Source organism: Felis catus, chromosome F1 (assembly GCF_018350175.1).
Source record: "Felis catus isolate Fca126 chromosome F1, F.catus_Fca126_mat1.0, whole genome shotgun sequence".
Classification (NCBI taxonomy): Eukaryota; Metazoa; Chordata; class Mammalia; order Carnivora; family Felidae; genus Felis; species Felis catus.
This window is the reverse complement of record NC_058384.1, coordinates 44,879,898-44,895,341: the sequence shown is the minus strand read 5'-3', so window position 1 is coordinate 44,895,341 and position 15,444 is coordinate 44,879,898. Positions and strand designations below refer to the sequence as shown.

Genomic DNA, 15,444 nt, shown 5'->3' with positions numbered 1-15,444 from the left:
TCAATTTTCATTATCTCTGTTCTATCTCTTTTAGCCCATTAACCAGTTTAATCTCCCCACTTTTTTTCTTCTGAACCCTTACACATAGTTCCAAAGTAATAATTCCACTGAAGCTACAATTTTTATACCACTTATTTAAAACTGTTCAACAATTCTCCAAAGTCTACAAAAAAACAAACTCTTTCACTTGGCAATACAAGTCTCCTACAATCTTTCCCCCAAAACTATTAATATCCATTACTGATCCTCATGTGTCCGATAGTTTCCAAATTAGTCTCCTAACTGCATGTTTTCCTAGAATATGCCCTGTGGAAGACCCACTGAACCTTTGTGCTAGCCATTACTACTTTATTTCTAATAAATGAATCCTAATATATAAAATTTACTTTCTCCCTAGAACTCTCCAAGAAGCTTTTCCAAAACTCCCATAATACTGATGTACCATGTTCTAATTTATATAGTAGTTACTTTGTAAGTCTTAACCCTCCAACACAATACCAGCTCAAGGATAGTATGAGCGTGGGATCACATCATTCAAATATTTCTCATACATCATCACGCCTCACTGGTAGCAGAAGTAAGTTCAATTGAACACAATTTGGGAGGCACAAAGGGAGCTTCCCCTCACTTCACTATGTGAATTTACTAAAAGGAGACATTACTTGGAATACGTTGCAGAAGGAATAGAATCAGCAAGTCAGAACAACTTTATAATGAATGTTTTAATTAGTCTTTTTTAAGCATACTTTTAATTATATAATTCTGTAAGTGATTAGAATTTGTCTCTCTCCTACCTGCCATGTGGCAGTAAAGCTGCAAGTGTAAAGAGATGTCTGACAAGCTTCTTTCTAGCACTGAAAAGGAGGAGTGAAGTTAAATCAAAAGTGGTCATTCCATGTGACAAAAACAAATAGGTAAGGATCTGACTTAGGAAAGAGAGTAATAACAGGCATATACATGTTTTAGAATAATGTGCCTTCTATTCAAGGACTCAGAACATGCTTAGATAACTGTCACTGATACATCTCACATGTTTTTATTCCTCCAGAAAATCATCCTATTCATGTTAACACCGCAAAATTAAATACACTGTAAACTAGTGTAAGCACTGTTCCTCAATAAGAAAAAATTTTTTATAAGATTTAAGACCAAAAAAAAAAAAGCCCCCCTTCTGTTCATCCCAATTATATGAGTATTATTACCACTACCTAAGTGAGCAGGAGATGAGTTGATCTTTCACACCTCCACAAGTCCCTTGGACGATGGCACTGCTGGCTGTCACACAGATTGATGGCTTTCACAGAGCTGTTCCCCATGCAAATTTCAGAATTCACTTTAACAGTCATTTGAACTGTCACAGTATGAATTATGGACTGAAGCACATTCTGCTTTGCCATTTCCAAAGGAAAGCTCCTTGTGAATATCAAACTAGATGTAGAAAAGGCATTTTCAAGTCAAACTACCAGACCTGGCTTTAGAATAAGCTTTAAAAAACTACTTTTTTTTTCCATGAAGGAAAAAAAGTCTCAAATTTAAGTGACCTCTATTTTTACTATAATAATGTATATATGTATATAAGTGGTACACTTACATATTCAGAACTGTGACTTTCTTTCCTTTTAAAAGTACTTTACAGAATTGATATTTTGGAAGTCTTTGTGTAAACCACTTGTGTTACTATATAAGAGGATCCAAAATGAACTGAAGACACAGCTCTTTCCCTAGAAAGATATATGTTAAGCCTGAAATGACATGAGTAATCGCAAAACAACAGAAAAATATGCAGACTTTTAAAAAAAATAAGCAAAATATACTGAAAAGCCTGATTTGGAAAATGTTTTTAGTAACTCTGGCTTTGTGTCTAATTCAGGGTACAGTCATGAAAAAGGGGATGACGTGAACAGGAAGAGATTGAGTACAGCGTCAGGTCATAGTATGATACAGGCATGTCAGCAGCCATTAGCATGTGAGGCAAGGGGTGATTTCTGTGAATAATGACACTGATTAAATTCTAAAAGGCAGTTTAGGAAAAAATAATGAAGGAATCAATTTAATGAACATCACTGAGTACTGAACTCGGTGGCTTAAATTTCATAGGATAAGCATTAGTGACATAGCATAGGTTTTAAAACACGGCTATATGTTAAAACCACATTCAAGAAGACTATGATAAAGATACGAGGGTTAAGTGGGGATTGAACTGGCGATGGAACATTGTTAGAAGTGGGGTGCATAGAACAGACTCCAAACAATGAAGCACGCTGGCAAGTGTTCTGTTCACTTAAATATAAAAAGGAGTGAAATCCTATCAAAAAGGAAGAAATGGAGATCAAGCATTTAGGAAAAGTGAGCTCAAAAAGAAAAATACAAAACCACTGCCAAGTTGTGAAATGGAGAACTCAGGGAGATTATAGTGAGATTGGTGGTGATGGGTAAATTGAAAAAATATGTAGTTTGGGGTTACATTTTATCAATTACTTAGCAACCAGAAGTCTGCTTTATAATTATGCACTTTATATATACATATATATATATATATATATATATATATATGTATGTATATATAAATCCATAAGTAAATTCAGGATAGTTACAAAGTCTTAACGGAATGTTAAATACTATGGTATTTACCATAGGCATTTGTGTGAAAAGAAACAATCCAATGTCTGTTAGGAGGTGAGAGTGACCACAATTCAGTCTTATGCTTTGGTTAGAATCTTTGCAGACTCTCCATAAAGCTATGTCCATCCTAGCCTCTACTGACAATGCTTACACTCAGGTGCACAACAAGGAATATCAACTCTAAACTCCCTGCATTCTTATTTATTAATCAAAGTCATTTATATTTTTTAAAGTTTTGGGTTTTTTTTTTTTTAGTTAACTAAACTTAGTTTAGTGAATGCATTCATGTTTTTAAAACTATCATGAAATAGACCAAGTTTGGTTTTGATGCCCTCCCCATTTTGTTAATGTGAATCTTTTTTTTTTTTAATTGAAATTTAGTTGACATACAATGTCATATTAGTTTCAGGTGTACAACATAGTGATTCATCAATTTCATACATTATTCAATGCTCATCGTGATAAGTGTAGTTAGCATCTATCACCATACATTAGAGTATTATTGATGATACTCCCTATGCTGTACTTTTCATCCCTATGATTTATTTTATAACTGGAAATTTGTACCTCTTAATCCCCTTCACCTATTCGACTTGCCCTCCCATTCCCCTACAGCAACCACCAGGATGCTCCCTGTATTTATGAGTCTGTTTCTTTTTTTGTTTATTTGGTTTTTTTAGATTCCACATATAAGTGAAATCGTATGATATTTGTCTTTCTCTGACTTATTTCACTTAGCTTAATACCGTCTAGGTCTATCCATGTTGTCACAAATGACAAGATTTCATTCTTTTATATGGTTAACATTATAGTGTGTGTGTGTGTGTGTGTGTGTGTGTGTGTGTGTGTGTGTGTGTTTAACTTTATCCATTTACCTAGTGATAGGCACTTAGCTTGCTTCCGTATCTGCCATAAACATAGGGGTGCATTAGTGTTTTCATTTTATTTGGGTAAATACCCAGTAGTGGAATTACTGGATCATATGGTATTTCTATTTTCAATTTTTCCACAGCGGCTGCGCCAACTTCCATTCGACAAACAGTGCATGAGGGTTCCTCCTTCTCCACATCCTCACCAGCATTTGTAATTTCTTGTCATTTTGATACTGTATATCTGACTGGTGTGAGGTGGTATCTCGTTTCATTTGCATTTCCCTGACAATTGGTGATGTTGAGCATCTTTTTCTGCGTCTGTGTTGGCCAACTGTATGTCTTCTTTGGGAAAATGTCTGTTCAGGCCCTCTGCCCATTTTTTAATTGGATTATCTGGGTTTCCTTGGTATTGACTTGTACGAGTTCTTTATATGTTTTGAATAGCAACCCCTTATTGGATATACAGTCTACAAATATATTCTCCCATTCAGTAGGCTTCCTTTTCATTCTGTTGATGGGTTTCCTTCACTGTGCAAAAGATTTTCAGTTTAATGTAGACTGTGTTTGCTTTTTTTTTTTTCCTTTGCCTTAGGAGACTTATTCAGAAAAATGTTGCTAAGAGCAAAGTCCAAGTGATTGCTGCTTATATTTTCTTTTAGGAGTTTTATGTTTCAGGTCCTACATTTAGGTCTTTGATCCATTTTGAGTTTATTGTTGTGTATTGTATAAGAGAGTGGCCAAGTTTCATTCTTTTGCATGTAGCTGTCCAGTTTTCCCAACATTTATTGAAGAGACTATCTTTTCCTTATTTGGTATCTTTACCTCTTTTGCAGTTGATTAACTGACCACATATGTGCTGGTTTATTTCCGGACCTTCTATCCTGTTCCATGGATCTATGTGTCTATTTTTGTGCCTGTACCATATTGTTTTGATTACTATAGCTCTGTAGCATATCTTGAAATCTGGAATTGTGATACCTCCGGCTTTGTTATTCTTTCTCAAAGTTGCTTTGGTTACACAAGGTCTTTCACATATATTTTAGGATTCTTGGTTCTAGTTCTGTGAAAAACACTATTGGTGTATTGAAAAGGAATGCACTGAACCTATAGATCACTTTGAGTAGTATGAGACTATTTAAAAAAATTTTAAAGATACATGAAAGGCTCATAATCCATCAGTAATCTCAAGTGTTCCCTTTATTGTCCTACAAGACATAACTGAAATACATTTATGAGTGTCCTGAAAATCTACTTCAAGTGAGTAATTCTTTCTAATTATATCAGGACCTGGCAATAAAGACATTACAAAAGTCTTATGAAACTTGCTATTCTTTTATGATAGGAGAGAGAATGAGGATAGTGCACACTAACTGAAGATCCACGGGAGCAATGTCTTTTCAGTCTGCACACCAAGTAAAGCTGTATTTCTCTTGAACTACTAGTTTATTTCTCATCTTAGGCAACTGATCATGTCTTCTTTGCTCTGGCTAATTTTGAGGTCCATCTCCAGTAACAATATAGGAACTCATAGAATTCACATTGTGTATCAACTCTACACCTGATTTGGTTTTTTCCCCCTTATTATCTTTTCTCTCTGCTGTATTTTCAATTTATTTTATCCTGTTGCATGTATTTATATGAACCACTGCAAATTTTCTTTGGAATAGATGAAACTAATAGGTAGGGTTACGTGTTAAACTCACAGTCAGTAATTTCACATTACCCCCATTTAAACCATAGCAAGAGGGTTTTTTTTAATTTTTTAAGTTTATTTATTTATTTTGAGAGAGAGAGACAGAGAGACAGACAGAGAGCCCAAGTGGGGGAGGGGCAGAGAGACAGAGGGAGACAGAGAATCCCAACAAGGCTTTGCACTACCAGCACAGAGCCCAATGTGGGGCTTGAACCCACAAAACTGTGAGATCATGACCTGAGCTGAAACCAAGAGTCGGACGCTCAACCGACTGAGTCACCCAGGTGCCCCCATAGGGACAGTTTTCATTATCACCAGAAGAGTGGCTGAGAAAAATGAATTTCATCCATGTACAAATACTTTAAACAGTAGAAGTGTAAGTAAGAAACTCCAATGTTCTACTAAGGAACATACAAAAAACAAACAAAACATCCACCCAAATCTAAAGAAAGACAATTGTAGATTAAATAAAGTAACAAAGAGCTATGGGAAATGGATGACCTTGACCAAAGCTTCTAAAGTGAACAGTTTAAGAATATTAGTAAGTTAATTATATGACCTTATATGATGCCTTTTTGATTCATCTATACTTTGTTTAAACAAATAAAATCTGTTTTAGTTGTTTTACTAATTTCTTATTTTAATCCACTCTCTCCAGACTATCAAAAGAACAATGCTTTCCATTTAAAGAAAAGAACTTATTTTCTCCCAGAAAATATTACCAACTTTGAAAATTCCATAGCTTTTCTTTTGAGTTAATCATTGTAATATGGGGCCCAGAGGGATCGAGATGCTATATGACTTTTTTCTACCTTTAAAAGCATTTACATTTGTTTGTATTTTGTCCTGTTATTTAACAGCATTAAATCACATCTGTTTATATTCTAAACATAGTTGACAGGCATAATAATTAGATTCTGATTCTACCTTTTGTGATTATGTAACTTAGAACAAGCTATACATTTCTGTGCCTCAGATAATTCATCCATAAAAAGGGGCAAATAACAGAATTCCTCAGAGCTGGTGTGAAGATTAAATGAAATAATACATGTAACATGCTTAGAACAGTGTGTGGCATACATTAAGCTCTTGATAAATGTTCCCTGCCTATATAACTACTAATTCAGTACCATTGGTTTTCACTTGATCTTCTGCATTTTCAGCAGAAATAGGTGAAATGGCACATGAACCCCTGTGGAGAGATAGGCAAGAAATAGAAAGAATATATATACTGAAAGCTCCCCTTTATAATTTGCCAATGTAATCACCACACGTTACAGCAGTGACTAAAGTCGTTGCCATCACTCTTCACTGGTACTTGTGCAGCTTACTGATCACCTTATGTGACTCCTAGGGAATCGAGTGGTATTTCAGTTTTTGGCAGGCCCGAGACAGCAGGTTGTCCATTATTAAACCACACATCTGGTCCCCGTTGTTAATAACTGGTTGTCTGCAATATGTGGACAATCTACAAGTTTTCCCACAGGGAGTCAAATGAGGTTGAAATGTGTTAATCCTCTCTTATCCCTATTCACACAGTGATTTACAAGATGGGCTAAGTGTGCCCCTGTAATAACAATTCATCTTTATGATTCTGTGCAAAGTCCAGTACAAGAAAGCCAAGAACAAGCAGTCCCTTATTTCTTAGATGCACTGCTTTTTGGCTTTGTATGCAAAATCCATTTCTTATACACATTTACATACTGTGAAAATTGGAAGTAATACAACTCTGAGTTTAAGGAATGCATACACAGAGGGCACGATTCTCACTCTTTAAAGCCATGTCGTAACTGCAATGGTGCAGAGCACTAAAGCACAGTCCCAAAGAGAAGCCCAGTGAAGACTCTAAACAAGAAAAGGTCAAAGAATGGGGGACTTGCTGCCAGCCACAGTCCCCTACAGACAAGCTGAGCTTGACAGTCTGGGTTTGTTTCTGTTTACCTTCACTGCTTCTATTTGTCACAAATAGGTAAAGATAAATGTGATCGATCCAAGACAAAACTGTGGAAAGAAATCTCCCTGTCCTCTTTCCCCCCTATACTCAGGAGCATTTTCCCCCTACTCCTTTCAGGCAACTAGGGCTTTCCAGCCTCTAACTGACTCACTTCCCAACTCCAAACCCATCTGTATTTCTAAGCCAAAGGAAACAAATAAATCTAATACCACTGGTGCACTGAATTTGTTTACATGAATGATTTATTTTTCCAAGTATGTGCAGTGGTTCCTCCTTCCCTTGAAATTATACTACATCTTAGATTCTCTTTACAAGTCGGCTTGTTATAGTTCTATCTAGTTACTGAGGAATCAAGGTCAGAAATTTCGAATCCACTCTTATGCTTCTAGATGATCAGATGCAAAGGATCTGATGCCATTTTCAGTGCTTTCTTTGCCTTCATGGAGCCTGGGTTTTTATTTATCTGCTGCAAGCAAGCACATGGTCACTCTGCCACATGAGATATATGCAAATTAGACATTTCCGGCCCTGCTTATCCATATCTACCCGACTGAAACAGTACATTCAGTATGCGAAAGGACTCCACATCCCCTACCTTCACTTACATCTCACTTTCTACAGTTCCACACAACCAATCCTGAATTGGTACTGAGGATGAGATGTGATCAGTGCTCTAGATGCACCTTTGCTTTTTCACTCTGTCCTCCAAGTGATTTTCTCTTCCGTTGCAACTTTATTGCTATCTGACGATTAAGATCCTTGTGAAAAGAATTGTTGTTTTCATGATCCATTTAAAAAAAAATAAAAATAACCCATATCAAGTCAAGGCTTGTCAAAAAGTAAAAGTAATTGTCTTTCTGGATCATCATCGATATTTTGATTATTTTTAATTAGCAACTTAAAACTCAGTAAAAGCATTAGTTTACAAACATCTTTTAAAATTTATTTTTGTGGGGCGCCTGGGTGGCGCAGTCGGTTAAGCGTCCGACTTCAGCCAGGTCACGATCTCACGGTCCGTGAGTTCGAGCCCCGCGTCAGGCTCTGGGCTGATGGCTCGGAGCCTGGAGCCTGTTTCCGATTCTGTGTCTCCCTCTCTCTCTGCCCCTCCCCTGTTCATGCTCTGTCTCTCTCTGTCCCAAAAATAAATAAACGTTGAAAAAAAAATTTTTTTTAATTTATTTTTGTTAATTTCTTTAAGTTTATTTATTTATTCTGAGAGAGAGAGAGAGAAAATGAACGGAGTAGAGACAGAGAGAGAAGGAAAGAGAATTCCAAGTAGGCTCTATGCTGACACAGTGCAGAGCCCAAAACGGGGCTCGAACTCACCCACCACCCACCATGAGATCATGACCTGAGCCAAAATCAAGAGTCTGATGTTTAAGCAACTGAGCGCCCAGGCATCTCTAAAAAACACCTTGATTAAAGTATTAAGTATTGCTCATGTAGAGCACCTGGCTGGCTCAATGGGAAAAGCATGTGACTCTTGGTCTGAGTCATGAGTTGGAGCTCCATGTTGGATGTAGAGATTACTTACTAAATAAATAAACAAACAAACAAACTTAAAAATAAATAAATAAATATGCTCAGAAGAGGCCAAGCTAATTTAATTTCAAACTATAAATACATAAAGCAACTGGTTAGATTTCATTTTCTAAAAGTAACTTAGAGAAGGATGGTGCATAATTAAGACAATGTTGGGAATACATAAATACACTAATAAAAACAATTAACCACCAATGACAAAGTGATTTATGAACATGTAAAACATTTTAATAGACAAGAACATGATTTGGAAAAGTCAATAAAACTATCACATTCACTATTAACAGCAAGAGAATAAAAGCATGGCCTAAGCTACAGTCACACCTTATGACTAAATACATTGTTAGTTAATTTTTATTTTGTACTAATAATGAAGACGAAAGCTGTAAGTGTTCAGCCTTCATCTGCACTATTTTCCAACTATCCTTCAAACGTACTTTTGCAGAAGCTGAATGACATTACTAACAAAAAAGAGGTAAGTGTGTTAATAATTTTGATAAGACAAGTTAGCTGAAGTCATTTTGCTGGTCATCCATAAAGAATTATGTTTTTGCATCTATCCTCAAGACTAATTTGAAGCTATAGATAAATTATTTAGTAGAAAGTTTAATCTCCTTAAAACGTCAAATAACTTATGTAGAAAATGAAATTACTACCTCCCAACCTCTCTTATTCAAGACTTATTATATGTAGAAGTACTCTGAAAAGTTATAAGTATAATACAGAACAGGTGTTATTAGCACATAAGCATATACAGAAAGTGGATATATATATGAGAGTGGGTAAATGGATCACACTTTAACAGTAAATTTTATGTAAAAAAAATAAAAATAAAAATAAAAAGTAAATTCCATGTAATCTGAAAAGCCACATTTCAGTTCATAAGATCAGGTCAAAAGGAAGAAATCATATACTTTTTTAATATTAAAAAAAATTCCTGGTAAGTATTGATAAACAAAAATTACTAAAAATGCATATTTCTCTGCATTGTACATATTATACTATATATATATATAATCTAAAGTCTTTTTCACCACTACCTACTTCAGTAGTAGGTAATTTTTTACTGCCTTATTCATGGAGATTTCCCTTAATATAATAGTGCTAAGAAATACAACATTATCTAGATTCTCTTAATAATACTTAAACCATTTTTATAGATACCGCATATGAAAAGTTGACTCCACTATATAAATAGTAAAAATAACATTTCATTCCTTTTTACTAACACAAAATATTTTAAAAGTGTATTTAATGGCCTGAACTTACAAGTTTAGAATAAGTACTTTATATCAAACGACTACTTTTCAAAATAATATATAATTTTGTTATGAGAAATAAAATTGGTAGGTTATATAAATGTGCCATTCCAAATCCATTGTTCCAATTTTATTATATAAAGTAATATACTTGCACTGTATGATATTTAAAATTACACATACTCCAAAAGCTATCCAAACATTTTCACCATTTTATAAATACTTCTTAAACTATTAATTGACTGGATTGCACTCTTTGTCAAACCCTTTTATATTTTCAATTATTACTACAATACATTAGGTGACTTGCTTACATCACTTTTAACTGCCACCTATAAAATATGAAAGTTACACTTAAAATGACTGGAGTTGAAACAACCGACCAGATATTTGAAAACTGAATGGTGTTAATTACATAAAAGCCCTACTCCTGTATGACTGCAACAAGAATTGTCCATTAACAGTAATTTATCAACAGTCATGACAATTTACCCACATCAAGTGCATTGTGTTCCAAATTTTAACATTAAGTCACGATGAAGACTTGTTCTGTCTTAAAGCATTTAAAACTTGAAATTTGCCAATCCTTAACTGCAAGAGAACATTCTAAATCTTTATTGTTTTGTGAATCATAGAAACATTAAAACAGAAAACAATAGATTATAACACTGCTACAATTCTACATATTACAGAATGGCTTCCATATAAAACCAGATAAATTCTGTCTCTAGTCATATTTTAATCACAGAGTAACTTTGAAGATACTAAGTATCCTAAGTACTAGATTCAAATGATATTGAACACTTTGAGCCATCCCTAACACAGGGACTTTATTTCCAACCAACACTGACTATTCTATCTACAAAGGGTACATGATCTTCTTGACAGTCTTAAAATTGAAATTCTGCAAAAACAGCATAACATAAACAATACTGTCAATATTTGGGTGAGGGGAGCTTATCTCTGTATCTGTGAACACCTGACAAAGCACTGTTCCATATTCCTCCTTATATTCTTCCTAAAACCTAACTTGATAAGGCCCTGAGATGCAGCATGTAGTCAAATATTAGCTGAATGGATAAATGATCATTAAAGAAATATCACACGGACCACCTGAATTAGACTTTTTTATTTTACTCAGGATGCCAAAGAAATAAATGTGAGGCATACCTGCAACAGATTATCTCTAGGCTTTAGCAGTGTTCTTATTTAGCAACTCTCAAACTTATTTCATGGCCTCAGAGTCTTACGTTATTCATGTGCTAAATGTGCAGTTATCTACAATGCTATGTCTAACTTGGTTCTTTTATGTCCTACTCAGAAAAGGTTACCAGAATGCAATTCAGGGAGACATAATTATATAAAAATGGCATTGATACACACACACAAAGTCTATACATGTTTCATATATATATATATATATATATATATATATATATATAAAAACACACACACACACATATACATGTCACATGTACATTACATTTGCACTTAAGCATGTGTGTTTTTCCCTACCAAAAGATGGTAGAGTATAAATTTAAGTGAAGTATCCAAGGTTAGTTTACAGAAAATCTGTGGGGTAAAGTAGTATGCTTTACTCATTTTCACATTCCAATCAATCATGCCCTACTAAGATTTAATTTAAAATTCTTAACAAGAAGAGCAAGGTAGAAAGTGTCTACTTTCCCATCAGCTAATTCCTCCACCATTTCTAGGATGTTACTCTAGATGGAAAAGATACCCACCTTGGTTCAGATTCCCCCAGCGCATACCTTGAGCTAAGGATTGGAGCATAAGTAGTTTATTTGGGAACAGATCCCAGAATTGATCTCCCCAGTAGGGGAGAGGGGGAAGAAAGCCAATAAAGCTTGTAGTATCAAACCAATTACCACTGTGGGCAACTGGAGCTCAGTCCCATTGGACACAGTGTAGAATATGCTTTAGAATTATCCAACCAAGAAGTTAGAAAGCTAAGGTATTTATCTAACAATTCCTTATTTACTCAATGGCACTTCTGGCTTGTTCTCCAAGACCTGGGGAATTTCTGAGACCAGGGGGAAAAAGCAAACAAAAAACCTCAGGCAGAGACTATTCATAGAAAATAGCCTAGAGAATATGAACAAAACACTAAATGTATCCATTGGTATAAATCATCCACCTATTCTTACATGAAAGTGCTTTCTCCTCAGCTCCATAGGAATTGAGCACATGATAACAGAGTCAAACAAGAAGGCTACTCAGATTCAGTTGCAAAGAGAAATTTATGAGCATATGAAAGACAAAAAAAGATGACCTTACTTACTGCATGTTAATTAATGATTCTGAAGAAAAATTTAAAGAATAATTGAATACTGCAAATAGGAAGTGAAGAAGGGAACTAACATTTAATGAGCACCTAAACTGTGCTGGATGCTGTAAAATTATTCTTACAATTTCAGACAATTTAAATGGAAAGAATTGAGGACCTTCCTGAGGAATGTTGCAAAGAACAGAGCCCCGGTGTCATCTTTTCACTCATAAGATATATTACCAAGACAAGTATTTAATTGCCCATACACTTAGTTTCCTAGTCTCTAAAATACATACACACATACATACATATACCCTTACACACACACACACACACACACACACACACACACACACACTATTAGCATAGTTAACATATAACACAAGCCAGTGCTTAGTGCTAAGTGTTAGTTCTGTACCTTACAGAAACTATTGAATCTCATAATGGCTGAATGACTCACCCAAGACAACTCAGCTAGTGAAGAAATGAGCAAAGGATTGAAAGCTGAGTCACTATTAATCCAAGGATCTCGTCTTCAAAGATGGACAACAAATGGAACCAAAACTAACTATTAAGTTTTCACGAAGCCACAAAACTAGTCAAATGGATGAACAATTTTTTTAATGTTTAATACTTCATTTTAATAGTAAATATGGCCCAGATTGTAAATTAAACTTAGCAGAAACTTTGATCATAACAGATATTTTAAATGTGTAAAACTTTTTTTAATATAGCAGTGACTTACTTGGGTAGTATTCAACTAACCAAAATTATTAATTACTGAAATATATCTTCAGCATCCTTAGAAAAATGAGGGGAGCCACATGAACAATTCTACCTTGGGTACAATATTAAGAAACAAACAACGCTCTCACCACCAAATCCAAAATATATTCTCTATGAAATTAAGTCCATCTCACACTTTCCACCATGGGGATTTCTATTCTACATGATGATCCTAAGGTCCTCAAGTAACAAATATAGAATCAATCACTATGAACATGATGGTGCATTTGATAAGCCATTTAAACTAGGCCAATACAGTTTATCTAAAAGTCAACTAACACTGCAATCTGTTTAATATTCATGTCCTTATCTTCAGTCAACCAGAACACCTTACTTTCGAAGCATACTGGTAAACTGGAATTTGTTCTTTTAATTTCTAACAAATATATATATGTGTTTTACCTTTAAGAGATTGCATTGAAATATTACCCTCTGAGAAACATTCATATCCCTTCAAATTACTAATACGAGACCAAAGAAGTCCAAAATTGATGCCTAATATAAAAGCCTCTGTGCATATGGTCAGAAGTTGGTATTGAAAGCTCAAACGGTGAGAAAAAAACCAGTCCTGAACGGGGAGATTTTGAACAGGACCAGTAATGGATCTTTTATGTAATTAAAATAGAATATTAATACCAAACTTCAAGGAAATATTTCAATTGAGTGGAGAGAGACCAGTTAGTATACACAGATTATTTAAACACAAAAACATATGGCATGTGATACATGAAATGACTTCCAGAAAATACTAAATTCAATGAAACATAAAATGTGTCTTTCAAATAATGAATCAGATAGCCGGAGGAATTTCAGAAGTTTGACGAGGCAAAGCAGTGATGCTATAGATAGAACACAAGAGCAGTATTTTGCTGATAATGAATACTGTAGTTTTGAAACTTAAGTTTTAATCTTGTGACATATATACTAGTTAGGTTAAAAACACATTCATTATGAAAAGGTTGGATCATGTTATGCAAACACCATTATTAATCATAGTCACAGTTACCTGCTCAAAGTGAATATTTTCAATTGAAAACGTCATTTTTCCTAACTACCTGTTACATATTTAAACCAATTGTCTACCTACAACTCCAGATGTTAAGAGTATAAAATTCCCAGCAGCAGGTGAACACCTTAACAAGACAACACTGACAAGGAGTTAGTAAACAGGTGCAAGAGATTTTAAGTTTCTTCTGTGCTTTTTCAATTACCTTGAATACATTTTTGAATTTGAGGAACAACACCTAAAAGGAAAAAATGAAAATTATATGGCACTGATACTGCGTGCCATTTGGATGAATTGTACCTCTCGTAGCAGCCTTATACACACCCTAGGAAAGCACAGATAGACAAAAGAATAAGTACCAAATAAACGCAATAAATACATTGCAAGGATAAGAAAGTGAAAAGGCAAAGAGTCCCTTGTCTATAGCAACTGCTCAATACAGTCAAAATGGAGAGACATATCAAAGAGTCCCTTTCCCTCTCTCCTCCCGTCTGTGGCTCCCTTTTTCTTGTCTCCTCTTCCCTCTTCAGCCTCCCCATCTCTGTCCCTTTTTCAGCTGTACTGACAGAGCAAGAATGCACAGCACCACTCACCTGTCGTCGTTTTGCCATCCTTGGTCCCCTAGCAGCAAATCCCGAAACCTGTACCTGGGAGGCAGAGGAGGCACTTCGCTCTCCAAATCAACCATCGTTCCTCAAAGAGTGGGAAACAGAAAACGACGAACAGAGGAGTGGAGGGAGAGAAAAAGAAAATTCTGCGGAGTAGAGGGAGGGGACTAGCAAGATGCGTGGTCCGGAGAGGGACGGGGAAGGGGAAGGGGCCTGGGAGGGGGAGGGGTCCGCTCCGAGCCGGAAGCTGAGGCTGAAAGGGGGCTGGATCCTCTCTCCTGAGGGTGTGATGGGGATGATGCAAACCGAGCCCAGGAGCAAAAGTCTGGCTCTGACAAGAATCTACGCTGCCAAGGAACCGCCCCCAGGCTCGGCACCGCCTCTGGTCCCCAGGACTCGGGGGAGGCGGGAATGCAAAAGTTACTTCGCGGAAAAAAACAAAAAACAAAAACGAAAGCGCGCGGTGCCTAGAAAGAGGGGAGGGGGCGTGCGCGCTGCAGGCTGGGGAGGCACTTTCCTAAAAGGCGGGTCGAGGAGCCTCCTCCGAGGGCAATCCCGGCAGCGGGTCCCCGCGCGGGCGTGCACGCGGCACAGCCAGGAGCCGGCGAGAGAGGGACCGTGCGTTTGGTCCCAGCCGCGGCCAACCCGGCTCTCCCCGCCAGAGCCGTCGCAGCTGCCGCCGGGGGCCGAGCCAATGAGACTCCCCCTCATTAGCATAACACCGTGACGGCACGGAGGTGCCTTGGGGACAACCAATGGGGGCGAGCCTAATTAGAGGATTCCCGGGCTCGAGACCCTTCTCTGGGAGGCGG

General features: G+C 36.3%; 1 protein-coding gene across 11 annotated transcripts in view; it reads right to left on the bottom strand.

Moving 5' to 3' along the window:
- KCNT2 (potassium sodium-activated channel subfamily T member 2) overlaps window positions 1-15,243 on the bottom strand; it is a 363,444-nt gene extending 348,201 nt beyond the window's left edge. For 9 of the 11 annotated variants that reach the window (XM_019822157.3, XM_019822162.3, XM_019822163.3 and 6 more), the window contains exon 1: window positions 14,618-15,243. In XM_019822157.3, the coding sequence (XP_019677716.1) occupies window positions 14,618-14,712 (95 nt within the window). In that variant the 5' untranslated portion in view covers window positions 14,713-15,243. The remainder of the gene's footprint in view (window positions 1-14,617) is intronic. The other 2 variants (XM_019822160.3, XM_011291082.4) reach the window with 2 other exon arrangements.
- Window positions 15,244-15,444: the final 201 nt, after the last annotated feature.